General features: G+C 32.9%; 3 protein-coding genes and 7 long non-coding RNA genes across 12 annotated transcripts; 8 read left to right on the top strand and 2 right to left on the bottom strand.

Moving 5' to 3' along the window:
• Positions 1-323: 323 nt before the first annotated feature.
• LOC135790869 (uncharacterized) lies at positions 324-2,469 on the bottom strand. The gene is made up of 4 exons (XM_065301155.1): positions 2,055-2,469; positions 1,643-1,981; positions 1,543-1,569; positions 324-709 (listed from the first exon to the last, which is right to left on the bottom strand). The coding sequence occupies exons 1-4, from the start codon at positions 2,086-2,088 to the stop codon at positions 324-326; spliced, it is 786 nt and encodes a 261-aa protein (XP_065157227.1). The 5' UTR covers positions 2,089-2,469.
• A 282-nt stretch (positions 2,470-2,751) lies between these two features.
• Positions 2,752-4,033, bottom strand: LOC135790565 (uncharacterized). The gene is made up of 3 exons (XR_010547817.1): positions 3,726-4,033; positions 3,514-3,599; positions 2,752-3,442 (listed from the first exon to the last, which is right to left on the bottom strand). It is a non-coding gene; the product is annotated as an uncharacterized lncRNA (long non-coding RNA).
• A 3,871-nt stretch (positions 4,034-7,904) lies between these two features.
• Positions 7,905-8,484, top strand: LOC135791093 (uncharacterized). Its single transcript, XR_010547916.1, has 2 exons — positions 7,905-7,999; positions 8,071-8,484. It is a non-coding gene; the product is annotated as an uncharacterized lncRNA (long non-coding RNA).
• A 523-nt stretch (positions 8,485-9,007) lies between these two features.
• On the top strand, positions 9,008-9,537 carry LOC135790426 (uncharacterized). The gene is made up of 2 exons (XR_010547763.1): positions 9,008-9,276; positions 9,345-9,537. It is a non-coding gene; the product is annotated as an uncharacterized lncRNA (long non-coding RNA).
• Positions 9,538-10,496: 959 nt separating this feature from the next.
• LOC135790916 (uncharacterized) lies at positions 10,497-13,922 on the top strand. Of its 3 annotated transcripts, none has more exons than XR_010547872.1 (4): positions 10,497-10,535; positions 11,238-11,985; positions 12,170-13,608; positions 13,677-13,922. It is a non-coding gene; the product is annotated as an uncharacterized lncRNA (long non-coding RNA). The 3 variants fall into 3 exon arrangements; XR_010547871.1 differs by lacking the exon at positions 10,497-10,535 and adding an exon at positions 11,086-11,100; XR_010547870.1 differs by lacking the exon at positions 10,497-10,535 and adding an exon at positions 11,150-11,164.
• A 964-nt stretch (positions 13,923-14,886) lies between these two features.
• Positions 14,887-15,256, top strand: LOC135791131 (uncharacterized). The gene is made up of 2 exons (XR_010547931.1): positions 14,887-15,025; positions 15,089-15,256. It is a non-coding gene; the product is annotated as an uncharacterized lncRNA (long non-coding RNA).
• Positions 15,257-15,456: 200 nt separating this feature from the next.
• Positions 15,457-16,370, top strand: LOC135790314 (uncharacterized). Its single transcript, XR_010547731.1, has 2 exons — positions 15,457-15,593; positions 16,115-16,370. It is a non-coding gene; the product is annotated as an uncharacterized lncRNA (long non-coding RNA).
• Positions 16,371-16,423: 53 nt separating this feature from the next.
• Positions 16,424-17,097, top strand: LOC135790313 (uncharacterized). The gene is made up of 2 exons (XR_010547730.1): positions 16,424-16,742; positions 16,813-17,097. It is a non-coding gene; the product is annotated as an uncharacterized lncRNA (long non-coding RNA).
• A 943-nt stretch (positions 17,098-18,040) lies between these two features.
• On the top strand, positions 18,041-19,288 carry LOC135790840 (uncharacterized protein DDB_G0290685-like). Its single transcript, XM_065301122.1, has 2 exons — positions 18,041-18,164; positions 18,244-19,288. The coding sequence occupies exons 1-2, from the start codon at positions 18,111-18,113 to the stop codon at positions 19,240-19,242; spliced, it is 1,053 nt and encodes a 350-aa protein (XP_065157194.1). The 5' UTR covers positions 18,041-18,110; the 3' UTR covers positions 19,243-19,288.
• A 389-nt stretch (positions 19,289-19,677) lies between these two features.
• On the top strand, positions 19,678-22,383 carry LOC135790839 (uncharacterized). Its single transcript, XM_065301121.1, has 2 exons — positions 19,678-19,839; positions 19,906-22,383. The coding sequence occupies exon 2, from the start codon at positions 20,526-20,528 to the stop codon at positions 22,350-22,352; it is 1,827 nt and encodes a 608-aa protein (XP_065157193.1). The 5' UTR covers positions 19,678-19,839; positions 19,906-20,525; the 3' UTR covers positions 22,353-22,383.
• Positions 22,384-27,845: the final 5,462 nt, after the last annotated feature.

The following is a 27,845-nucleotide window of genomic DNA, read 5'->3' as shown; positions in this document are numbered from 1 at the left end:
CATTATTAGCAATTCTTTATATAATTAATTTCTTTAAAATAAAATTGCGAATCTTATTGATAGAATTGACACATACTATGTTTAGAACAAGAGAGTAAAAACGAAATACATTTTTATTAAACACTACCAAGACAAAATCGCGGGCAAAAGCTAGTTAGTTATAAAATAGAATAAATAAATAATTTTTGGTATGTTTTAGTATTGTTAGTAAATACCTAATATGATTATTTATAATTATCCAACTCGTGAACATCGTCCCAGGTGTTGCATTCCAACAACTAAAATCAACATTGTATTAAATTAATAAAAATATTTAAAATTGTTTATAATTTACCAGTAGTACATCTACTCGCACAGTTTAACCGAGCATGATTGTGATAAGTCACGCCATTCGTACCGCATACAGGATTGTACTCCTGCGTTGAGAGGCAGTTGTCCTCGCAGGCGGTGCGAGTAGTGCCCATTCCCGGAACCGCCACCGTGCTCGCAGTCGTCATCCCTAACCTGGACCGTTGTGGCCTTGTTGGTCTGGATGCTCTTACAACTGCCCTCGGTGTGGTTCGCCACCATTGAGAGTCGTCATCCATGTCAGCATTATTGAACAGAATTGCGTCGTTATCCCAATTCAAAACTGTATTCTGACGTTTTGCACGATGAACACGAATTAGGCGTGGAGATGAGGTCGCCAGATCGGAAAATAACACTAAAACTAAAAAATAAGACTAAATATTATATTTGGTTATGTATTTGGTGTAATGTGGGTTGCCTACAATTGTAACAAAACAGTTAAAACAAAATAATTAACTAATAAGTAGTAAGTTTTATATTTTACGATCGATTTAACGACGTGATAATTACACCTTGTTATATTTTATGAGTAATTATTTTTTTTATTTTTTTAATGCACTTACATATTGCCGTAAGCATAAGTCGTCTCGCCATGTTGATTTCTTGATGCGGCATATTCGATACAAGGCTTGAAACTGGATGCCACTACTCGATATTATTCAACCAAGTAACGCGCACTTCAACTAAACTTATGTTCCACCATCCGGCAACACTTGTCGTGCAAGTTGTACAATTTGCGACTACAACTTTGCGCAAACAGGTCTCGAATGCTTCGATTCCAACGGCAAAGAACGCGATCGATTGTCGGTATTTATATTGAGCTGTGTGTTGGCATTTTCTTGTTGCGATTTTAATAAATGACGATGGTAATGACGTCTCGCGGCAAGGAAGACCACTTCATGACTCAACTGTACGCTTGAATTCCATTTACGAGCATACAGTGCATCAGGAAAAAACAATTTGTCGAAATTGTAGCGCATTGTGGTTTTTCCAAGAGATATAATCTATTAAAGTGTGGGATTTATTTATAGTCAGGATGAACTTATTTCGTGATTAAATATTCAATTATAATTCGTGATTAAAATTTGCGGTTTCGGTTGGAAATAACAGTTAATTTAATTATTTATATCTAGTTATGTATATAAAAAACAGTCTTGAATGTTGTTGTTTGTTTTTATCTTGTCACTGGCTGACAGGTCCCGTTAAACATCATATCCACAGCTGTAATTCACAAATTAAAAAGAGTTACATAAACATGTAGCGGTGTTTTGAGGTTAAGTATGTTGACACTTACCAACTCCGCAGCTTTTAGCACAGTTTAACTTGTTTAAGTTGTCATATGTCACACGGTTTGTTCCGCAAACTGGATTGTATTGCTGTGTTGTCGGACAGGCATTAATGCAAGATCTTAGTGTTGCAGGTGTAGCTGTAGTGGTAGACGCATTAGGATCTGGATTTTGGTTTGCCTGGGTGGTTCTAGTTGGTTGGAATTCGGTGGGTCGTGGTGTTGGACGTGGTCGACGCGTTGGTTCAGCTGAGGAATCATTTGAGTCTTCACCCCATGCCCATCCTTGTCTTCGGACTCTGCTTAAAGGGTTTGCTCTGGTTGGATCACAAGTAATTAAAATTACTCCTAAACAGGTCAAAAATAAAGTTAAAATTCTTGTGTTTATTTGGTTGCCTATAGTAATTTAATATTTACTTACCCAAAACAACCACAATTGCAATAAAACACTTCATATTGAAGTTGTCAGGTCAAAAATCGTAATTATATGTACAAAATTCAATTGTTCAAGTTGTTTGTAAACGTTTCACGCTCGATTAGCACTCGGCCCTCGCGGTTAATTCACAAAGTGACCGAACAAACACGCGCGGCTCTGTTTTATAGTCTCGCAGCGATGACGAGCTGTGATTTTTACCTGCGCGCTAATTGCCCACCGCTAACAACTGACCAGAAGACGGTTCCGCGAATGATTGAACGTTGGACAAATGCAAGCCGCGGGATTTTGGACTAGTACACCGAAAAAACCCAACAACAACGTGAACCCTGTGTGAATCTTAGCGATAATAAATAAATAATAATCGTCGCTGGGACGAGACGATATCCGACTGAATGAATGTAAACACGCGACATTCGCGCATAACACGCGATTTGGTTCCAGCGATGAAGTTTTAACGCAGTTATTTTACGATTGACGATTGGCGATTGACGATTAATCTCATTGACCTTGTTGGATGTTGTTACTTTTACGTTGTGTTGGTTCAGTTTCATCTTGAACTTGTCAGCAGTGCTGATTTACATTGGTTTATTCCAGCTCAGCGTATTTCTCATGCGTCAAATATGCGGAGATAAAAAATTTAAATATTCCAGTATTAATGATGTTTTTAGCGTCTTTCCGTATAAGCAAGGTCTTGCAGCATAAATAGGTAAATATTCTAGAAGCATTTGACAATTAAATCAAATGATATTTTAATAAATTTTTATTTAAGCATTTATTTTAGAATTATAATGCTTTTCATTAAAAACTTTCTTTTGTTCCACGAAGAATAATCGCATTCGAGTATTATCTCAATTTTCATACGCAAAAATGTTAATTTCTGCTTACATTTCATTTGTTTCATTTCGCCATTTCCATTTTCTAGCTATTGCAATTCTTATCTGCGTATAAATCTTGGCTTTCTGCGGCGCAGTCGGCTTGGGAATATGATGTACACGAGCGCATTGTTGAAAGAAATGCACGCGCGCCGCGAAAGTTATATTCATATTTGATATTCCGCCATTTCTGTGGCGAGGATAATCGTCCGCAATAGATCAGGATCATCCAGACAAATGTACGTATTATTTGCCAGCGCAATGCGTATCACAATATCGCAATATCGCAATTGCCATCACGATAACGTTCGCAATCCGCAATCCTCAATGCAAATAATGACAATGTGACGAGTGATGAACAAGACAACAGTTTACAAATACATGAATTTGTGTTGTAATCCATTCTGTATATGATAATTTACAGTAATATATATCTTGCAATTAGCCCACAATTTAAATACTTGTAATTTTAGTAATTAATGGGTTTTGGTTGGAGTAAAACTGAAACAAAGCAAAAAAAATTTGATTTTTTGAATACAGAATAAAATTATGTGTGAAAGTAACAGTAATACCATTAATAGTCAAAGGTAGACGCCTGTTTATATATCAATTTCTTCCTAAAAGTAGTGAATTGTTGGTTGCCTACGTATAATAACTCCTGAAACATAATAACATTAAGTTTCGTACTTATTTGATTAAAAAACTCTCTCGATCCAAATGTGAAAGTAATGACTAAAAGTAAAAAAAGCGAAAATAAATAAAAAAGATATCATAAAGTACCTACCCCCGAACGCTCACACTGAATAGATTGTCATGAATGCATCACACGACTAACACTCACAATGTATATCAAAAATGATTAATGCCCTCGTAAGTTCACTAGTTCACCGGCAATGGCTCTGCTGCTGTGATGCCGCCGCCGACGCCTCGAGACAATGTCGACGCTCCGTTTGGCAAAGTGCACGGAAAACTACCTCCAGCGAACTTCTTCCCAACTTTGCGTTTTAACTTCCGAGCGAGCGCGCAAAAACAGCCCGAAGGTGCGAAGTGGCGCGTGCTCCCTCGCTTTCTGATAGTTGAAACATGTGTACGTTGCGCTACTTTTTTATTTTGCGCTGCCAAAAACTGTCATGGCAGCATTCAACCATAAATCATCTTCGTAGCGTTTGCAGTTGGAAGTTAACGTCGAGTTTCGGCTGGATGCGAGAATTATAAAGTGACGGAAATAATGGTTATGAGGTGGAAGGTAAAGAACTTTGATGTTAGTATTATTAAGTTTCATCAAACATTATTTCGACTATATTTAATTATTAAACATTCTCGGTTAGAAACGAAAATAAAGACGTCAAAGTAAAAATATATATGTAATTCCGTCGGTGATATGTTTTATTAAATACCATCCGGTTTGTGCAGCTGTAGCGTGAGTATTTCATAATTAAAATTTAATAAAATCCTGCCGCTTGAGTTTCCTGCGATCGCGTTGCCACCACCAGCTCTACCTTGTCGTCCAGCTGGCCGCCTCACTACCACAGTGTCTTTAATTAAAAGTGCATTAGCGAAAGCTCGTTATTGCTAAAACGGAGGGTTCTTTTTCGTTTCAGGCGCACGCGATGCATTAGTTCAGATTTCAAATTTTAAGCCAGATCATCTAATAAAATACTTTAACAAACTCCAACAAAGTCTTTTACTGTGAGTTGTAAATATTTGACAACAGCTTTTAGTTTAACGTAATAGACTAATGTGTATTGTTGATTGCCTATATTAAAATAAAGAAATAAAAACAAGATTTATTAGAATTATTAATAATTAAACATGTCAAGTAGATAAATAAATTAAAGCCTGATTATTTATAACATAAAAAATACTAACAAAGTTTTATATTTTGAGTTACATAAATATTTTACAAAAACTTTTAGTCTAACGTTTTCTCAATAGACTTATGTGTATTGTTGGCTGCCTAAAATAAAATAAAGAAATAAAAATAAGATTTATTAGAATTATTAATGAATAAACATGTCAAGTCAATAAATAAATAAATAAATGTATACTGATAGTTATATAAATATTTTACGAAATCTGTCAAGAGACTAATATGTATTGTTGGTTGCCTGTATTAAAATAAAGAAATAAAAATATGATCCAATAAAACGATTTACGATTAAACATCTCAAACAGATAAATAAATGGCCCAGATTAAGCTTGAATAGAACAGCTCAATGAATAAATAGCTTTGATGCATGTAGTGTTTCAATTCATTTGATTGGTACGTTCATTGAAATATCAGATGGCACCGATTAATCTTTCGACATCAATCAGTTTGCTACAAGCTTTCAATTACCAATTACAGACAAATTTAATCACATACAAAATAGGATTTTAATTAATTTCAATTTAATTTCATTTTCATTTGCTGAACTTGTTTCATGTATGCTCCTCTTTTTTTCAAATTTAATTCAACGGTGAAATAATGAAATAAATTTTCGAAGTAAATTGAATCCACGTTCGTTTTATTTGTGAACCGCCCGTTTTGGATCAACACGCTGTGTGTATGTTTTCCGTATCCCTGTACTGAACTGAAATTGGGGGCTTTAATTCGCTCGCCGAGCAAATTCCACACCCGTGCACAAAGTGAAACAATCGCTTCGGCGTGTGTGCGCCGGCGACTTGAAGTTGGCATGTATTTTAATTAAATGCAAAACCCGAACGCCCCGAGACGAAAAAGTGCAATCGAACTATGCGAAGCGAATTGATTATGTGCATTTTAACTGGTCCAGAGAGTGTCCGCGAGTTTCCAGCTCGTCGGCACATCCGGTGCATTTCCTCGTGTGATGGCGCTGTGTGTCCTCTTGCTTGAGAAAAGTTGAAACTTTCCGATATTCATTATTCATTTGCGTTTACGCGGTACAAGTGAAACGCTTCTAAGTAGCAATCAAAGTTTTATATCCGCGTGCGGTGCTGGAGGAGGAAACGGATGCATGTCGAACGTGAAGAGGAAAACTTCGTGAAAAATTGAGCACGAACATTTGCGGTATCGGATTTTCATTTGAGCGCGCATGTTTTTCATACATTTCTTACCAGGGCCGTATTTATTATTCACTTTTAACCTGTTTTATGCTGGCGGTTGAATGTTTCCATGTTTATTACACATTACAACTCTGAATATTTTGATGTGATAAAGAAATTATACATGATTTTCTATGGGTTGAAGACAAAACAAAGCAGTTTTCATAAAAGTTTATGAGGCGGTGCGTTTTTCTGTGACGTTTTAACATGGTTTTGCCATAATTGAGGAAATTTATATTTGCACATTTTTGGAATTACAAATATTCACTTTATTTTCATGTGCAATACACGTGTACACGTAATATTAAATTAGCATTTCTATTTTTGCCCAAATTATTGATAAAGTTGCATAATAATAGAATATTAAAGATCAAGTGGCTTAACGCGAGTTTTAGTCACGAGATTGATAATGAGCTACTTTGACCTGTTTGACTGACGACGCATGACGTTTCATATGCACCGTATGCAAATGCGCAGGCGCAAGCTCCACCCCGTGACTAAAGCCCATGACTAAAGTACTTTAGTCACGGCTTTGCTTCTCCGTGTTTAAAGTAATTCTTTTTGCGTTACAAAACAGGCGTTTTAAAGATGGAAGTAAAAAATTATTATAAATTGCTTTCTACTAATTTTGGTACAATAAACAACGTTTTAATGTTTCAACGTTGTGTGCACGGCAATTACTTATTACAAAATGTAACAAAATGTGAGCAATAAACTTAGCTGAAGGAATATGAATTTGATATGAATAAATCAACGAAAGTGGCGCGCATCTTAGTCTTTAATGTTTTGCCCCTATTTTTTGCGCCGCGGCTTCTTAGCGGCGTCGCGTCGCGCAAAGTGAAAACGTTTTAATATTTTTGCACGACGGGTTATTTATAGCTCTCCAGGTGCACTTTAGTGGCGATAAACTGCAATTTCTTAATATTAAATAAGTTTTTGCGCCGCGAGCGACTGGCAGCCACGTTCGTAATGGCGAATAAGTCATGAATATGTTACGTCCGAACCGGAAACAGGAAAGCATGATAACATTCTAACAAATTAGCATTAAATTATACTGTCTACGTTTGAAAATAGTGGTTTTAGGTATATAACCTAATGTATTCAATTTGTATAATTTATATACAAATTTTAAATAGAGGTTTTCAAATTGAAAAACTGGTGAGAAAAACACCTTGAATTTTGTGAATTAATATATCGTTTTATAGTGTTTGCGTCTCATGTTGTAGTAAAAGAGACACTTTAGATTATACAGACCTTTTTCACTTCCTAAATCCTTTCAATTTACAGGTTTATAGCCATTGAAAGTATGGTACTTAAAGCGTCTTGTATCTCGTGAACTAATAAATTTTTTGGAGTTTCTCACAGTCATATTTTAGTTTGGAAGCCTTTTTATACAATGCAATCTAAAATCCTTGAAAATGACATTTTCTCACATTTTTATAAAAATACTGCTTAATGATTGGGTTTTAAGGGTCCACTTCTGGAGTTTTGAGATTTGAAGGGGAATTTAAATGTTAAATTTTGATATTTTATTTTTTTAATTTAATTAATTTTAATTTCAACTGATTTTCGTAAATGTATTTATTGTTTCAATACATATTACGCAACTAACATTACTTATCATTCTAATTTGAGTAAATTTAAATTGTTGTCGATACTAACACTTGAATTTATTATAATTTTGTTATGTATTTTAATTTCATGATTCCTATTGCTTAACAATATAGTTTTACCTACTAAATAACTAAATATTAATCAAAAATTGTAAAAACACTTAAACTTTAAATTTTTATCGACGGAAAATAATCAAAAACCTTTTAATTCAAGTACGATATTGATATTAAAACCAGTTTAACATTGAAATATTCGTATAAATGCATTTTTTCAACCAAAATAAATCAGTTTACTATATCCTCCATAGAATATCTCCATAGAAGTAAAATGGCAGCAAATAAATTACTGTCTATTGTTTTTGCTGCGTGTCTTCTGGCAAATGTAAGTTGAACATTTATTGATTGAATCTGAATGTAGCAATATTGTATATTTTTTTGGTTATCATGTTTTAGATCTTTGCAAAGCCAGCTGCAGAGGATGACAACGACGGTTCCCAAATTTCAACAATTCCATCGTCATGTGATACGATTATTCCAGCTCCCCTTAATCGCTTTGTCAGTCAAGTGGTCAGCCCCGTTATCTACAGCGTTGGATTGCCAGCATTTGTACTTCAAATTCTCGAACGGGTATTAATTTGTCCCGAAGACAGGCAAATCACAAGTCCACCTGAAATTACTGATAATTCTAGCAATTCGTCATAAATTGCGAGTATAATGTAAGTGTTGGTTTTGTGTTATCTTATTGTATTGTGTTGGATCTACATTTGTAATCATTTTATCCTCAATATATTATAAAATATATGTAATACTAGGTTTTGCCCGTTACTTAGAGCCGGTAGTGTTTAATAAAAATGTAATTTGTTTTTACTCTCTGGTTCTAGACAAGGTATGTGTCAATTCTATCAATAAAATTCGCAAATTTATTTAAAAGAAATTAATTATATAAAGAATTGCTAATAATGCACTTCAGCGCGCCATCTCGGATCCAACTATTTAACTATTACTATGATTGAATCTCAATACCAACTTTTATCCTATAGAAAAGAACTGTCTTTAGGGATTTCCCGGCCATTATTCGAATTTTTCTCGCCGTAGAAACCATCCTTGGACTTTAACGAACATTTTAAAAAATGAATTGGCCAAAATTGTCTAGGCGTTGTTGAGTTAAGCGCTTACTAACAGATTTTGTGATTCATTTTTATATTAAAGATCATCGTTTAAGTCTTTATTTTCATTCAAAGTATTAAAAAGAAGTTATATTTAATGATGTTGTTTGCAATATTTTTGTACGTAATACAAAATTATGTGCTATTTTTATACAAACGCCTCGTAATTTTAATGATGTTCACGTTTCCACGTGTGAGCAAACAGCTAGTTTAAAACACGAAAATATTTGACATGCTCGCACATGGCTGAGGTAGACGCGATATTTTAAAATAATGAGATTCCAATATTTAGACGAAAATATTTCGTTTCCGTGCCTAATGCAGTGTTTTGGTATAAAAGGAAGAAGTTTTGTTGAACTTACATCAAAGTGCACAAAGGCATACAAAGTAACAATACAATAATATATTTAACTGAAAACAAAAAAGAGAACTTTCCAAAATGGCAAACCAAAAAGTTATTATTTTTGTGTTAATCGTCTGTGTTTTGGCTAGTGTAATTATACAAAATTAAAATTTTGTTGTTATATTTGATATTATCAATTATATATTTATTTCTTACAGGTTATGGCTAAGCCAAGAGAACGTTCCTGCTCAATCCCTGCGTTGGGACCAATCCTATCGCCAATCATCTTGGCTGTTACCAAGAATCTTGATTTGGGACAAGTGAATGGTCTTCTTAATGACATGCTGGTTTGTGATTAGTAGAGGATCAAATCGAAGTAAACATGACAATAAATATGCAATATGAATACTATCTATTATTTTTTTGTTTTTAATAATGTAGCTACATTAACATATTTAATTTAAATAAATAAATATATATAGATATATACTTTTTTACTTTATAATTTAAAATAAAATTATTGTTATACTTCCAACTTAAAAACGCCAGTTTTTCTACCGGTTTGAGACATGAAAAGCAGTACTTTAAACACGGACGGCCTGTGTGAAGGCTGTGACTATTTTTGATGATGTAAAATACAAGTTCAAATACAAAAACTTGTACGTTAAAGTCCAAGGATGGTTTTTACGGCGAGAATAATTTGAATAATTGCAGGGAAAACCCTAAAGCCTGCCCTTTTCTATAGCATAAAAGTTGGCATTGAGATTAAATCATAGTTATACTTAAATAGTTGAACCCGAGATGGCGCGCTGAAGTGCATTGTGAGCAATTATTTATATAATTAATTTCTTTAAAATAAAATTGCAAACCTTATTGATAGAATTGACACATACTATGTCTAGAACAAGAAAGTAAAAACGAATTATATTTTTATTAAATACTACCGGGACGAAGTCGTCCACAAAAGCCAGTATATAATAATAATACATCTCAACTACTTCTACTTGAAGCTTATAGAAATTGCATAATATAGTTAGCAACATATCGAAAGAATTATTTGTTCATGAACATGAGATATCAATTTAAATCAGGCTGAGTGATGTTTTCCATCATTGGTAAAACCACTTTGTTATTAACAAAATTTAGTTACTATCATAAAACAGTACAACACGTTTTTGACACGGGGAAATTAGAAATATTTGACCAATTTTTTTCCACACAATTAATGTAGTTATTATTCCTCATTCATAAATAGGCACACGTGAACTGAAAAATAATAAAAGAAACATATTTTCTCGAAACTATTTGAACTATTTTCTCAAAACAAACAATATATAAATGCGGTTATTGGTATAAAAGGCAGGTTTGACATCGTCACAGTGAATATTAATAATCTGTTTTAGTTAAGAGCAAGTATTAATTTTTGCGCTGTCATTACACAAGTACATATACCATATACCATAGGGCTCAAATAAAAAATTTGAATACGCAAAAATAAAATTAATTTTACAAAAGGTTTTGCAATCATGTAGATGCAATATTCATACAATTGCTGACGAGTTATAGGTTTTAATCGTTTAAAATCGAACAAAACGTGGATCAAAATTGCAAAACCCAAACAGTTTAATAACAAAAAGCATGAAAAGTTTGATATAACGCAATATGAAATAGTGCTCATTACATTTTCAACAAATTACATTCAATGTATGCTCAATACAATGCTTTGAAATGTTTGAATTTGACTAGTTTTGTCCAAAAATTATTGTGAATAAATGGTCCTTTAAAAATGTTGCAATTAAAAATTCTAAATAATGAAAACCAGAAATAAAAAATATTTCGTGTTATCAGTAACTAATCAGCACACTAGGAGTGTGGAAAATTTCCAAATTATGCATTATATATACAAATTGGCCGGAAAAAAAATTGTTTTTTTTTGCGTATAAAAGGAGTCTAGTTTCTCATATATACAACAAGGTAACTAAACTTGGCAAACCAGCAATTAGTACTGCTTTGTTTAATTGTTTTTGTTTTGGGTTGTGTGAGTATCATGTGTAAAAGAAGTTTAAGTTTTGTATTGTTTAATATTACTACGAATTTTTTGATTTTTTTAGGCCATGGCAAAACCATCCCCACCTGCATGCTTGATTCCGGTTCTATCCCCAGTCATTAAGTCAGTAACAAAGAATCTTGACTTGGGAGTTTTGAATGGTCTTCTAAATGACTTGCTTGTTTGTGATGAATGATGACTAATAGCACTTGGATGGAAATAAAATTAACATGACAGCACCTATTACGTTTTATTCAATTGCAATTTTTCGAAATTGATAAATTTACAATTTTAATAAAATATAGAGTTTCATTATTAAATTTATAACAAAAATTTATATAAAATGATATTGATCTTCCTCTATTTATTATAATTATATTCCTATACATTTCGAATATAATCTGGGAAACACTAATTGCAGAAGTAAAAAATTCTGTAAAGTAAAATGCAAAAAACACGCACAAAACACGCGCGTTGCAGTTAATTCGAAACGCAAAGCAAAAAATATACGCCAACATTTTTGTAACGGTATTTTAAAAATGCATCTATTTCACGGGTAGATGTCAAAAGTAAAAATAAAATAATTTAAATATTTGCGCGAAATATTCGAACTATCCTTGCGTAACGAAGACAAAACAAACCGCGCTAATTTCGTATAAAAGGCAGGAATATTGTACGACTATTATATTAATTGAAGTGAATTGAACTGAATTTACACTTAATTAACTGCTGGTACCTGCAAACAAAAATTTACTGAAATGGCTAGTCGAAAAATGATTCTGCTTGTGTTGGTGGTATGCGTGTTGGCAACCGTAAGTACAAAATATATACATAAATTTAATTAAAACGTTTATAGCCGTTACAATAGATAGTTGTTAAATGATTGCTATCAACATCAGATTTTACAAACACTTGCATTGATTTGCAAGAGTTTCAAACATTTTCATGTTATAGATAAAATTATAGTTAATTTTAATAAATTTTTTTTAATTTTAGGCTATGGCAAGACCATCAACACGTTGTGCAATTTATATACCATTTGTAAGTGGCATCGTCAAAGCAGTCAATAATAACATTGATTTAGGTCCAACTGTGCATAATCTCCTCAATGACTTACTGGTGTGTGATTAACTAATGACGTTACATTTGTGATATAATGCCATGTTCACATGATAAAGTGCAATTACCAAATTGTTGTTTTTATACCTAATACTCCCACATACTAAATTAAACAAACCAACAGCTATAAAAATTAAGATTTCTTCAATTAATAATAGTTTTACGAGAGGGTGTATATTTATACACATAAATCAAAGAAATCAATTTAACGCTTTCAAATTATCGTTGTTCAACCAAAGCATATTAATAAAGGTGTGCCGATAAGAGCTCTAATGGTCGAAATAGCTATCGACATCAGGTTTGACAAACACTTCCATTGACTTGCAATGGTTTTATTAATATGGTATCGTTTAATAATGATAACTGTAAGGTTAAAGCGTTTTCTTTCATTTATATCTATCAAAGATTTTTTAAATTTTATTTAACCTTAAATTATACGTTAAACCACCATATGTTTTATTTTCAAATGAAAGGGTAAACCTTAAGGAGGGTATTTAGAATTCATCTGCTTGATGATGGCACAGTGTGGTGAAACATATTGCAGTGTGTAATAAGTACTGTGAATTCCATAAGGTTTATTCTTTCATTTGACGATAATTATGGAGTTTCATGATGTAAGTGGCTCAACAATTCAATGTTTCTTTTATTGATGCATTTAATTTTATTCATACACCAACAAAAAACAACGTAACTATTCTTTTCAAATTAATTACTTAAAAAATAGTACTACTCATATTATAACAGGCGTATTAAAATATCATTCGGAAAGTTTCAGGATGCGCATATCTTGATACTTTTTGTACGAGTTTTATTATCAAGTGTACATAAGTTTCGAACGGAAATATACCACATAAGTAAAAATTTAAATTTTTTTATTCGTCTCGATACAAAGTTCTTGTTATAAACAGTGAAGAAGTGATAATGACAAACATAATGTAAAGACAAAACAATAATATTATGATTTTTTTGAAGAATTCGAAAACAATACCGCTTTTTTGCATAATGAATGTTTCATACTTGAATTAAACTGACATAAACACGTTTCTATTTTTCTGTTTACACAAGTAGCTGCAGATAAAACGTAAAAACATCCAAATAGACAAACACGAGCAAAATAAGTACTTAAGTTATGAGTCAAGTAGTAGGTATATAAAGCGAAGAGGTTTGCTGAACGTTATCAGTGCAAATATAAACCTACACTTGCAACAAGCCAAAAATAAGTCAAACTATTTGAAAATCAAGCTATTTGAGAAGAATATAAAATGAATATTCGTAAAAATGATGTTCTTGGGTTTATTATCAATTTTATGGAATCAGTAAGTTGGAATAATTATTTATAATAAGGGAAAGATAAATAACGCATGTTTTATTTTTTTATTTTTAGGCATGCCTTAGGTGGCGTAGATTTGGATAATCCATTGAACCATTGTCTAAAATGTCTTCAGGATGTGGATTTTGATAAATGTTTTGTGCTTTCATAATCGTGATATTCATTAGTTATAACTAATTTACCTATACTTACCTATATCTATACTTTACTTATATTTTTTTACTATGGTTCAATATTAATGTCGTATTTGTATGAATTTATAAAAATGATTAAACAATAAAAAATATTATATTTAAAAAATTTTAAGATTATATTCTCGTAGCTTCAGTTGAATGCTTTGTTTGATAATATCAAGAATATCTGGGACTCATTTTGTGGTAGGTTGTTTGCAAGAAATAATAGTAAGTAATAGTAGATCAATCATAAAAAAGGATTTATCTGTCTTATCGATACTCTATATATGCTGCTATTTGTGCCTTAATAAACACAGTGTAGTCTCGTTTTGCCATTTAACGACTTGGTTAGTTTATATGAATTTTCTTCTTATAGCGTTGCGGCTCCCCTGTGTAACGTCAAAATATAATTTCCTTTCAAAAATTATGATCTTCAATATTGCTTTTGACCACGTGACATGGATGGTATTATTTGAAAAAGTTTTGTAATTATGATCAACTTTTATGATATAAAGTTACTTCAAAATCATTACGAGTACACGTATTCAGCAAAGAAAATAATACAAAATCATTTAAACTAAACCCAAGTGATTACAGCATAAAATTTGAATTCCTTTTCTAGAAATATTTACCGGCTTCATTTCAAGAGTAATTGAACTCATAACTTGCTTACAAAAGGATAAACAGATGATAAAATCCCAATATTTTATTGTTTCTCAATGTAACTTGTGCGTCGTTATAAAGAGACTGCATTATGTACGCACTGCAAAAAAATTATTAATAAACATACTGCTCACAACTGCGTGGTATGGAATGTATTTGAATGTTTGATTGACATAGACATTCAACTCTACACTTTGTTATTGTTTTAGTATATAGGTAAAAACTTCATTTTGTTACTTGTTGGACCGTCTAATAAATTTTGCACGTGTAACAACAAATGCGCCTCAAAACAAACCACTGTTTTTTTGTCTGCACGAGTACTTGATAAAAATTAATAAAGCCAAAAATAAAATGTCAAAACATCTGCAATAACAAACCCATTGAAAGTATATATAGCAACACATTTGCTAGGGATTTATTAAGTATCAAAAGAACCACAAGGAAGGTAATACGTACAGAACTTAAAGCAAAGTTTATAAAACAAAACAAGAAGTCATGTTTTGTTTAAGTACAATGAAGAATATTAACATTGATGTTCTTGCTTTGATTGTATACTTTATGGAAACTGTAAGTTTGTGTTTTCTTTCATAATAAATAATATAATTATTATCATAAATAATTAATTTTCAGAAATGCTTCAGATGGCATGAAATTTGAATTGATCAATTTTTCTATTCTACATGCTGTAAACAATTTTTGTAAATAACTATGTATTGTATTTATTATGTAAATATATATTTTATATTCTGTTAGAAATTAAAATGTTTATATCAAAAGAAATTTACATTTCACACTTTACGTTTCACTCAGACTTTCCAAGTATTTCTTAATGATTATTTACCGAAACAAAGAAAAACACAATTTATGTACGGATAAAACAATTGCGCGTCGAAGTCCTAATTGTTTTTGACGCCTTTAAAACATTTTCAAAAAGAACTCGTTAGATTAATATATAAATAAATAACAAGCATCATAAATCATAACAAAATTCCTCTTCTTTTGCAATATAAGTACTCCGTAGGCGTGAGGGTTTTATATCAGAAAAACTTTAACATTGAAACAGATGACATAGCAATCAATCATGTTTCAAAGTAAAATTATTGTCTGTGTACTGGTAGTGGTTTATTTGAGTATTGTAAGTATTTATTGGTATATCAAGTATCAAGTGACTAAACAAGGAGTTTATTCACAAGATTGATTGAGAGCGAGCTTTTAAGCAAGCGAGTGTTTAACCACTTTTAGCCACGTGGTGCTTACGCTATTTTTTCTACTTCCACTCTATATCCACGATTAGGTTTTTGAATTAGAATTTTTTGTGTTTTAAATCTTCGAAAATCGCTCGCACTGGGCACTGGGCGCCTACAGCAGCAGCGCTTGCTTTGACTTGTTTGATTGGTAGCGAATGGCATTTCATATGGTTTTGTGCTGTTCTGTAGACAAATGCGGAGGTGCAAGCTCCGCCCCGCAGATAATGTCCGTACTTAAAGTACTTTACTCACGGATTGGCCGTCCGTATTTAAAGTACCACTTTTTCTGTCTAAAAATCGTAGAAAAACGTGGAAGTAGAAAATTCTTTTAATTGATTGCTCAATTAAAATCATTATAAATTACAGTAAATTTATTTTTTCCTGCATTGCATATTTAAAATCTTTTTAGGTATATGCAAGTCCAATTAAAGACGAGTCAAACTCCGATTTGGATAAGATAAACAAAGAAGAAAAAGCATGCTTACCTATTCCAATAATTGGACGTTATTACAGTTTTATTTTCCGCATTCTTACCGATTTAGTGCCGATGCCATCATTTTTGTCTGAGTTCTTAAGAAAAACATTTGTTTGCAACGCTTGATAAATGATATGTATCTAAAATACTTCACTGTTTACATGATTTTAATAAATTGAATTAAACTAAAGTTTTAACTTTTTGTTTAGCAGTTTGCCAACATTCAAACTACATTATGTTAAAAATTATAGTGCAACAATTCCTTTTAATAATTATAATAATTATTGGATATTTCGTTATCAAACCAGTGACGTTGCTGTAACAAAATTCTTTCCAACTTATTTAATTTCCCAATTTTTGCGAATATTTCCCAATAATTATACAAAATTATTTTGAGAAAGATTCGAAAAATGCGTAAATTGATACCAACACGAATTATATAAAAACGGTAAATTTCAAACCTAACATCACTTGAGTTGTACCAAACGTGTAACATCAAAGCCCTCAAAATGAACTCCAAACAGTATTTTGCACTGTTTTGATTGTCTGTGTGGTTGGTGTGGTAAGTAATTTAATACTAATAATATACATTAATAATATTTATATATTAATCAATACAATGCTGTTTGTAGATTTTGGCTGCTCCCTCACCAGCACTACAGAAGAGTAAGCAAGAAAGATGCATGCCGATGGTGGGAAGTTATTTGGCAGGTATTACCAATCCTATTGGTAAAATGATTTTGAATATCCTGGGTAGACTTGGCTTGAAATCTCAATTTGGAGGACTCATCGAAAGCCTCCTCATCTGCGAAGAAGCTGATGCGAATGAAGGTGGTGACGAATAATACCACTGGGAATATAATATAGATGTTGCATTGTTAATGTGTACTGCAGATAAATAAAAAAAATTGAATGAATATCTAAATTTGATTATTGTACCTAGATCTCACGCATGTTATACAATTGCATGCATTATTTATAAATATTTAATGCAAAAATTAAAATTATTGTTTTGCAAAAAAGGGGAAATATGAATATTCAAGAATTGTTATCTTATATTTCTGGTTGATTTAATATATTTACTGAACAATATTCTTAATTCAAATTTCTCTTCATTTTTTAAAATTTTTACGTGATTATGAATTAGAATTTTCAGAAACTGTTTCTGACAATACCCTTAAGTTAAATCATGTAAAATCAAAAGAAAAATTAAAATTCATAATCATGTAAAAATAAAGTAATATAAAATATTTAATTTACTAATCGATCAGAAGCAGAAATTGTCAAAAAGTCATTGCATAGAAATGTATAAAGATGCATAAAAATTGCCGCGCCTTAAAAAACAATTTCTTTAAACTTGTATATTTGTTCATTAATTTAAATAATAAGTTATTTTTGTATGATATTATAATTTATTTGGTTTAACATGTATCGCCTTGGGCATAGTCTGAAACTGATTTCAGTTTCAAAATTAATTAAAAATGAAAAAGAAATGTAATACGTATACTCACAAACAATTAAAAATATATAATTTTAATAATTTTTAAAGTATTCAATTACCAAATTTTGTTTTAAGTCAATAAATATTTAAATTTCTTTCTATTCCCTATTTCCTCGGTTTACTTATCTTGAAAGCAAGTTACTTCTGATTATGTCATTATAATAAGTTTTTTTATCATTCGGAAAAACTTTTTCAAAAATTTAATTAAATAATATTCCATGAATGTGCTTTAGTTTGAAACTCCGTACTTAAACCTCGCCAACATTTCTACAAAAAATAATTGCTCTAGTATTAAGCCAAATTAAAAGTAGAAAAATGCAGAACGGGAAAACATGAAGCACATATTTAAAGTGTTTTGACTCATTATAGGATATAAACTACACAGTAAGTTCAACTTTTCATTCAGAAAGTTTGACAGCAGCATACAAAATGGCTTTCAAAATTGCTTTTGTTCTACTTTTGGCGCTTTGTTGTATTCATGACGTAAGTATAAAATTATAACACGATTAAAATCTATCATTTTACTAGTTGAACTAACAATTATTTTGTTTTATTGCAATAGGTAATTGGCAAACCTGCAGAAAGCATTCACAATGAAATTGCATCTCAACGAGAAGAAAAAGCTTGTTTGGATTTCTTCCTTACAAGGGGTTTGAGTAATTTGGTTTATAGATTCACAAGACGGGTCAAAATTCGTTTTTTGACGAATTTCCTTGAGAGACATTTTGTTTGTGATAGTACGTTGTATTCGTCAAGTGAAGAAAAGTCTTCTGAAGAAGTGTCAAATGAACATGACAGTGTCGAAAATAGTAGTGAATCTGGAGGTGAAGAAGCAACAACTGTTGCAGGAACTGATGAAGAAGAAGTTACAACAGAAGATAATAAAAATGGAAATGAAGGTACAACGGAAGCAGGAAATGGTTCAAATGATCAAGACGATGAAACCACTACCGTTGCAGAAACTGATACCGATGAAGTAACAACAGAAGATAATAAAAACTCAAATGAAGATACCACGGAAGCAGGAAATGGGTCAAATGATCAAGATGAAGAAACTACAACTGTTTCAAAAACTGATGAAAATGAAGTGACAACAGAAGCTAATAAAAACTCAAATGAAGACACAACTGAAGCAGGAAATGGTTTAACAGATCAAGACGATGAAACTACAACTGTGGCAGGATCTGATACCGAAGAAGTGACAACTGAAGAAAATGAAAACAAAAATGAAGATACAACTGATGCAGGAAATGGTTCAACAGATCAAGATGAAGAAACTACAACTGTTGCAAAAACTGATGAAGAAAAAGTGACAACAGAAGATAATAAAAACTCAAATGAAGACACTACTAAAGCAGGAAATGGTTCAACAGATCCAGATCAAGGAGACTCAAATAATTCGGAGAAACCTGAAGATGGTAACCAGGAAACTACAGAAAAACCTGCTGAAAGTACCACTAAACCCGATGAAACCGATTATAATAACCACGTCACTGGAACTCCCCAAACTGATGAAGATATATTGAATAATTTCCTGGACTTTATTAATTCACAGCAATAATTAACAACAATTGTAATTAATAAATATGTCTTCATATTACAAATTATATCAGTGTTTGCTCTGCAAAATTATTTATTTAGTTCATGTTTACCCTGTATTAACATTTGAGTAACGATGCAAGTGCCCAAAACGACAATCTGCATTATTGCTTGTTGTTTTCAACAACCCAGCAACATATTGCGCTTGCACATGTTGCATAAGTGCAAATATTTGCGAAATTTTGGAAATACATACCTGGGAAATTGCATTGCTGGGAATTGCATTACTAGTAATGATCAAAAATATTTAATTTTACGATTATTATTAAGTCATTTACTCGTAATTCTATAGTTAATTATTAAATATACACAAAACCCTGTAATTTTAAAAAAATAAAAAAATTCAGCGATAGCTTATCGCCCACACGTATTTCTGCATTCTTCAATAATTATATCGTGTTACCAAACTCGTTGCCTTCCACTGTTGCCTGGCACTTATTACGACGCTGGCCAGGCGTATAATAATGTTTCCATGTCGCCCTAAACAAACACAAACACAATGGCCAAAAACAAAGCCATATTTTTGGCGTCGCTGCTCTTATGCTCTTTAATAATTGACGTAAATATTATATTCAAATATTATTTCAACATTTCCATCTTGTTCTTATAATCCGGTTTGTTTTAGATAACTGCGTCGCCTACCAAACCTGGAATCCAAAATGAGGCTCAAACTCGTCGGAGAAGTAATAATAAAAATAACCAAGCCGAGCATAGAGGAAGAGGATTGTGTGCTCTGCCGGTGATCGGCGGAGCATTGGACAACATACTCCAACCATTTCGGCGTATTCCCATTAGCAAGCAAGTTGTTAATATGCTTTGTAACCAACGCAAAGGTGCAAGCAGTGCAAACGAAGTGTACGAGGATAACACATTCAAAATCGTTGACGTGTATTTCGACGAGTAATTCACACGCACTGCGTTACAAATGACATGAAAACGCAATAAAGCGTAATAGTAATAATTGTCCAGGATTTATTATTATACTTTTTTATTACTACCAAAAAAATATATTATAGTGTTGAGCAAACAAGGGAAAAATGAAGTAGTTACAGTTTCAGCCAAAAAAAAGTTCTAACAAAGTATCGTTAGTAATATATCGTTTGATTGTTATATTTACTCAAAAAAAAGCCATTCAACGTCCATCAATGCAATTAATATGTTGATATATAACTATTTTATTTCATTTTTGTCTCGTTCTGCATTATATAAGCTTTGGTTAGTGAGCTTACAAGCTTATAAGCGACAATGTCTAAATCACTTCTGTTCTATTTTATAATCAGCTCACACATTGAGTCGAATTGCATTCGATTGTTGTTAAAACATGCGCTGGCGGATTCAAAATGTACGAGGTTTATTATCGACGACAAGTTGTTGGTTCAAGATCGTTTCCTCGTCCACAATGTGCATCACATCATTATATCGCAGAGACTTTTCGAAGAAAACAGTTATTCAAATCTGAGTTGCTGGACAACTCACTACGTCTTGGAATCAAATGATCCTGCTGGTGTATTACGTTTATTTCCATGTCAACGCGGTGTGATTTTCTCGGAAAGGTTTGAGCCGTTCACTAGTATATTTCTAATTCTTTTCGTCGATAAAAACTCAACGAAAGCATACGAAACGCTGAAGGATACTTTATTGTGCTTTTCGGAACTGCATGCACATTTTATTCAATTGTACGCGGGATTTCCTGGTAATTCTACACCAGATATTGTCAGTTTCTATCGAGGAAGGACTGATAAACTGAATTCATCCATTTGTACGCAAAGTGAATCTGATACGGATGTGAATATTGTGCCAAGATTTAAAGAAGAAAGTTGGAGGTATTGGAAGCCGAATTTTACGAACGAAAGTAATGTTTTTATAGCGGGATATTTTCATTATCCTCCCTATGTGTTCATAGACAAGAAAAATAAGGATTACGCTGGTTTAGATAAGTTTATAGTGACAGAGGTGACGCGTGGATGGCGTGTTGCCTATAAACTATACCCAGACATGGCGTTTTCTCAAGTTGTACAGGATATTATCACAAATAAACTTCACACGTACCTCTGTGCTGCTTGGCATATTCGTGTGTCTTTTAATGTATCAGATTCTTCGATTCCGTATACAGAAACATGTGTAACATTCATGGTTCCAAAAAAATCTGAACCAATGAGTGCGTTCTTTTTATTATCCGCTATGCCTTACAGTTTTGTTGTGATTGCTATCCTGGAGGCAGTTATAACAGCTATAATTGTATATGTTTTTGATATTATTTATCGAAAAATAGTATTAATACAGCAGGATAAACATCGTAGTATCTCCATGTTGGTATTTTTAAAATATGGAGATTTATTAATGAATACAAATAGACCTACACCAACAAAACTTGGGATTAGAATCGTCCATGCTTCATGGTTACTCACTGCTTTGCTAATAACCAACGTATATTCAACAGGAATATCTTCAAACCTTACGGTTCCAAAGAAAAACGAAGGAATACGCACTTTTAAAAATGTTATAGAACATAACCTCATTTGGGAGCACGACAGCAGTGGTTCTAATGAGATATTTGAAGAAAGTCCAGATGTGGCATTGAAAAAAATAGCAGAGACTTCAGTTCCAACAGGAACTAATCTACCTGTACAGAGAATAATTCAAAACGTGAATGTTTTGTATCAGAAATACGTTGATGTTTACATAGATCACAGCTTAAACCAAGAGTTATCCGAAGGTAAACTTGGTAAAGCTTTACTAAGAGAATGTGCTGGTCTGTATAATTATGTTTATCCTTTGAACAAACGTTCATCCTTCAAGATGATTATCAATAACAAGTTGTTTTCCATGGTGGAAGCCGGTTTGATTGAGTTTTGGACTCGGATGTTGCATAGAACATTCAAAAATACAAAAGATTTTAATATAGGAATTTTACGAGATGTCAAAGATGTTCAACAGCAGAGTATAACATTCACAGCGGTTCAAGGACTTTTAATTCTGCTTGTGGTTTGTTATTCAATTTGTATAATGGTTTTTCTAGTCGAGTTGTTTACATATAATTATGATCAGAAAGTTTTTGTGTTTCGAAAGTAAGATTATCAACAATAAATGTATATAAATCAAAGTGGGAGATATTTTTTTTCTCGCAGGGAGTTGAATAAACGAATGCGAATGCATGCGTCGCCGGCGAAAGTTTAAAAAAGTGCAATAAATTTGCCGTTGGCCAGAGCCTAAGGGTTGGATTGCTAGCTACGGAAGAATGATTCATCGCCGGGGAGCAATTTAAGTGTATACGATTGAATCTTTGCCGATGCGCTCCGTAACGTTCGCATCGTTTGCGACGGCACGCAGGCACCAAACTCATTTCGCACAACTAATATATTACCGGATTCGTGTCAATTCAATGTACAGTCGGGAGCGTTGGGAGGTTTGGTGACAATACTTTAACACTTTTTTAAGTCTTGGATTGATTGTTTTGCTATGCTACAGACAAAGCAAGAAATACTTTTGTTTTACGGTTCATTGTGAGTTACATTGGTTAATCAAAATGCAGAAAAATGTGTTGGTAAGCGCATAACTCAACAACGCCTTAACCAATTTGGCCTATTCTTTTTTTTAAATGTTCGTTAAAGTCCAAGGATGGTTTTTACGGTAAGAAAAATTTGAATAATTTCCGGGAAAACCCTAAAGACAGCCTTTTTCTATAGGATAAAAGATGGCATTGAGATTCAATCATGGTTATAGTTAAATAGTTGAATCCGAGATGGCGCGCTAAAGTGCGTTATTAGCAATGCTTTATATAATTAATTTCTTTAAAATAAAATTGCAAATCTTATTGATAGAATTGACACATACTAAGTCTAGAATAAGAGAGTAAAAACGAATTACATTTTTAAAAAGCACTACCGGGACGAAGTCGCGGTCAAAATATACTTCAATAAATATTATTTTTTTATTTTTTTATTTTCAATTTTTTGTCTGGTTTGAGTGTTTATACGCTTTTTTATAATTTAGGCAAGGTATATAGTTGAAACTATACTATTAAAGTTCTGAAAATTTAAATTTAATGTCATTTTTGATTGGTATTTTAAAGCACGACAATGTTGAACCACAAAATTCATTAAAAACTTGATTTTACAGAGTTTTTTTTATATGCCCAGGAAAAATTCACAATTTCTTCGCTTTTAATTAAATTTTTATTATGAAATTTGTAAAATTCTTCTATAAATCGAGTTATATAAATTTTTGCTGATAGAGAGAAGACCTAACCATTCAAATTTGTAATTTATAGGTTGATATGTTTGTTTTCAATCATTTTGAATTTTTATATTTGCAGCTACATATTTATTTTGAGCGTAAAGCAACACATCTTTTGTAAAATTTTATTTTTACAAAACCCAGCGTTTTTCTAGGAAAAATGTAAATGTAAGCAATCTCAGTTCCTTTTTTTATTCCTTCTATTATTACTAATAAAAATAACACGTAAGACAAATTTCTACCTCTCCAAGTATGTCATTCCCATCAATTGTATTCACCTCGTGTGCACTCATCTTGTCCGCTTAGTTACATTCGTCACAATGTATTATAAAATGCAGCATGCTTGACTCACCACCTGAAATCGCGCCATTGTGCTTGTTCGCTCTCCTGGTTTCTTGGTTCTTCCTCGCCGTTTGTTTTTGCCCGGCCTTGTTAGCGACGCGCCGCAGCGTTTGTTTCGGTCGCGCATGATTTACTAAACGACGCGCGGCGTTCCAAACAAAAAGTTTTATAGTCCATGCATGCCGCTCCATTCCGGGGCTCCAAGGGCTGAGAAGAGGAGGAACGCGTTAAAAGTTTCCAGCGTCGAGAGGAAACTGCGGAGGACTGCTTGCGAATGTGATGTTTTACACTCGACCCGGCAGGTAGTACCGGCGAGCAAATAGCGCGTGTAATAGAAAAAAAGCCGTCGCCAGACGCGGAAAGGCCGAAAACTCGAATACGTCGCAAATTAGTTCGGGTCGTTTGTCAGCGTCCCGCTGATTTTGACCTCTATACCGAATGTTTCAAAAACACAACAAAAAATTTTTTTTTCAAACAAATTATTTTTATTAAAATTGAATTTTAATGGAAATATTTGATAGAAAGGAAATATCCTGACATGTAATATATTTAAAATCTTGAATTATAAAGAACAAGTCTGAAATTGACTGTCATAAGAAGTGAAGCAAAGATGATAACATAAAATATCATCGAGTATTTGATTTATATCTTCATCAAAGTGTTTCATTTTATTCAAAACTTACCGCAAATCTAAAAATACAGAAACGCAGTGAGAAAATCAAAAATTCTTCAAGTTGCCACTAAACTTCAGCAATAAATTGTTTGCTTGGCTGTGATTTATTATAATTCGCCCAGTATTAAATGCCAGCAACCGGAAATTGAAAGAGCTCCTCCTCTTCTTCCATTCTATTCGGCGTATTTTTTTTCTGTCATGTTCGTAGTGTTTCCTTCATAGCGCACAGCAAACATATTGGATTGTCAGAAATGTTATTCACTTGCCACCGACGTAATCTGCATTTTTGCCTCGCAGATGTCTCTCGTGTGTGAATGAAATCGAAACATTCAATGCCCCAACCACAGCGGCCGTCGGAATGATCTCTTTTATTACATTTATCTGAACATTCCAGGAGTGACCGACGCCGCGCGGTGACACATTACGTCCCACGAAAATATTGCCGACGGGTCAACGGCGAGGAAATAATCGAGTTTTTTCTCCCAGCAGGGATCTCGGCTTTAATAACCATCGTGCAAATCATAAAATTCTGCAGTGTTTGATTAAGAGAAAAGGAAATTTCTGTTAACTTTGGCCATTGTTGTGGGTAATGAAACGGACTGCAAGACAAACACGCTGCAGTCAAAAAAAAATTAACAAAGACCCAGTCACTAGGGATACACGATGGACAAACGTCGAATTCAATGTAATGATGACAAAGAAAAAAGTTGATTTCCCAAATGTAAACTGAGTTTTTTTTTGCTTTCAACTTTTTTTGAATTCCTAATGGATTTATTTTAATTAAAGCACGACGTAAAATAACCCTTCCCTGATTTTCAATTTACTTCCAAATTTTTCTACCAGAAAAGAATTTTTACGCGATTGGCAGTTATGTAAATGAACGCTTTGCGGTTGACTTTTTTTGACTCTGTTTTGTGCATTTTTCGATTTTCACTGTGGAATTTCCATTCATTGTCCGCTTAAATTAATCTGTATCGTCAGCGCGGAGGACAAAGGCGAGAGAAAAGTTTGCAACAATGGAAGTTACGCAATTAGCATTCGCAATGAATGCTGAAGGACTGGCAAAGCAGGAAAGCGCTGAAGGACGGCGTAGGCGGTGATGGGGGTGTGCGCCTAAAAATTAAGAATCGTCTGATAAGCCAGCAAGCGCGCCGAATTGTGAGATAAGTTGAGTAATTGACTCGTAAAGCGCGTCTGTCGTCAATGTTCAACGTTTGGCGTGCGGATAATACCATCGCGCGGAAAATTAACCCCCGCTACATTAAAATGTATTATCTCGGGCGTATTTTTAATCATTGCGCATAAGGTTATTATTTTAGAGTGTCACATCAACTCTTGAACATATACTAAAGGGCTAAGGGTTGGTTGTGACAGGACGAAGCACGTGGGAAGGAAAAGACAATAAAGATAACGATAAATGTTAGTTTTGTTTAAATTTAAGTGAATGTAGCACAAATAAGAGTAATATCAATAAATTTATTATGTTTAGTATAAATTAAAAGTTTTGTAAATTTATAATATATAAATGAATTGCAAAATTTGTTGGATAGCGCATAACTCAACGACGCTTTGATCAAATTGGCCAATTCTTTTTTTAAAATGTTTGTTAAAGACCAAAGATGGTTTTTACGGCAAGAAAAATTGGAATAATTGCCGGAAAAACCATAAAAACAGCCCTTTTCTATAGGATAAATGTTGGCATTGAGATGCAATCATAGTTATAGTTAAATAATTAAATCCGAGATGACGGCTGAAGTGCATTATTAGCAATTATTAGCAATGTCTAGAACAAGAGGATAAAAACAAACTATATTTTTAATAAACACTACCGGGACGGCGTCGTCGGCAAAATCTAGTATTCAATAAAAATAAACATTTTTAGTTTTATTTTACAATTTCCGGTTTGTTTTATTTGACAGTTTTTGTAAAAGCAAGTAACTTGGACTTCAATTACACGACTCAACTCCAAAATCGATTCGTGTGCTGACTGTCGATGCACTTTTCCACTTCTCCACTTTCTGCATCGTCTACGTTTACCTTCATCCAAATAAATAAACTTATTTAATATTGAACTTAATTGAAACGCGCTCGAGAAAGTTTTCCAATGTGTAACTAGCGCTGCAGATCGATTTTTACCGGAAACAAATAATTACTATGACTAGAAATACGTCCGATATCAATTGCTCAAGTGCAAATAATATTTTATTGTACCAAATTCAATATCAACTCTAATTAAATATTTAAACAATGAAGTTGACAACTTAAAACCGATATCTATGTTTGTTGTTTTCAACGTCTGTATTTCCAAGCCGAGAAAAATCTATTATTATTCGGCTAAGAAAATAAACATTGCTTAAATTTATACCCTGCGGTGGCACTCGTTTCATTACGGTAAGTGCGTCCGACATTGTACGCGCACAGTCGATTTAAAGTATTATTTAGTACGATGGCGGATGGTGGTTGGTGGAGGCGCCAGCAGATGTAAGAAAAACCACGAAAACACAAGTTTTCGTTGTGTTGTTTATGTGTCACATGCTCTAACCCATTGCAAATGGATCGCAATTTCTTTAATTAGCTTTATGTTAAGTGTTATTTTTACCGTATTCATGTGGGAAACATAAAAATTTAAAAAGCACTTTAAGGATATGTAAAGAAGTCAAAAATAAAACAAAGTTATGATTACGGCGTAAATCTTCGTCGAAGTTTTATGTAAATTGCGCGCCAACAAAAACGCTGTCAGAGTTGAAGTTTTTATGGCCGAAACGTTATGAATTCTGCATATTTCGTTGTGTTTTCCTGGCGCGCGACGTGTGTGAGACGCGGAATCTATGGAATAGAATATTAGGCTTTATTTTTTATTCCGAGAAGCAGAAGGCGAGCAAAACGAATCGAAGAACGATTTAAACATATTTAAATAACAAATGCCCTTGGGGTGCGAGGATTTTATCGCCGTTTGTCATTTTACATATTGTTTGGAAAACATCTTCACACAAACAAAGTTTGTATCTTTAAAAAAATTTAATTACACTATTAATTAATTTCCGGTGTTGGGAAAGTAAATGAATTGATCTTTTTGTTTCGTTTTACTTTTCATTTTCAAAACTTTATCATTCTTAACTAACTTTAAGCTGCGTCCGGCAGGCAGGCGAAATTTTCTTTTCGCACTTTTGACCCTCTCATTCCTTTTAAAAGTTTCCGCTCATTTGTCTCGACAATCCAAAGTTGGAAACGAAGCGGCTTCTGGCTATCGAAGCATTTAACTTCGAAATTTATAGCGACGAATGGCATGAATCCATATCTATATCTATATATAT

The sequence above is a fragment of the Atheta coriaria genome, unplaced genomic scaffold (assembly GCF_025399875.1).
Source record: "Atheta coriaria isolate IRGN ID8LTWV9N9 unplaced genomic scaffold, Caltech_Dcor_3.1 hic_scaffold_4_pilon, whole genome shotgun sequence".
NCBI lineage: Eukaryota > Metazoa > Arthropoda > Insecta > Coleoptera > Staphylinidae > Dalotia > Dalotia coriaria.
This window is presented reverse-complemented; position numbering and strand designations above follow the sequence as displayed.

Coding starts and splice junctions, on each gene's coding strand:
- LOC135790869 (XM_065301155.1), bottom strand. CDS start 2,088: ATGAAGTGTTTTATTGCAATTGTGGTTGTTTTGG. Junction 1,570..1,642: donor TGCTAAAAGCTGCGGAGTTG/GTAAGTGTCAAC, acceptor TGTGAATTACAG/CTGTGGATATGATGTTTAAC. Junction 710..1,542: donor TATGATGTTTAACGGGACCT/GTCAGCCAGTGA, acceptor CTTATTTTTTAG/TTTTAGTGTTATTTTCCGAT.
- LOC135790840 (XM_065301122.1), top strand. CDS start 18,111: ATGGCTTTCAAAATTGCTTTTGTTCTACTTTTGGCGCTTTGTTGTATT. Junction 18,165..18,243: donor CGCTTTGTTGTATTCATGAC/GTAAGTATAAAA, acceptor TTATTGCAATAG/GTAATTGGCAAACCTGCAGA.
- LOC135790839 (XM_065301121.1), top strand. CDS start 20,526: ATGTCTAAATCACTTCTGTTCTATTTTATAATCAGCTCACACATTGAG.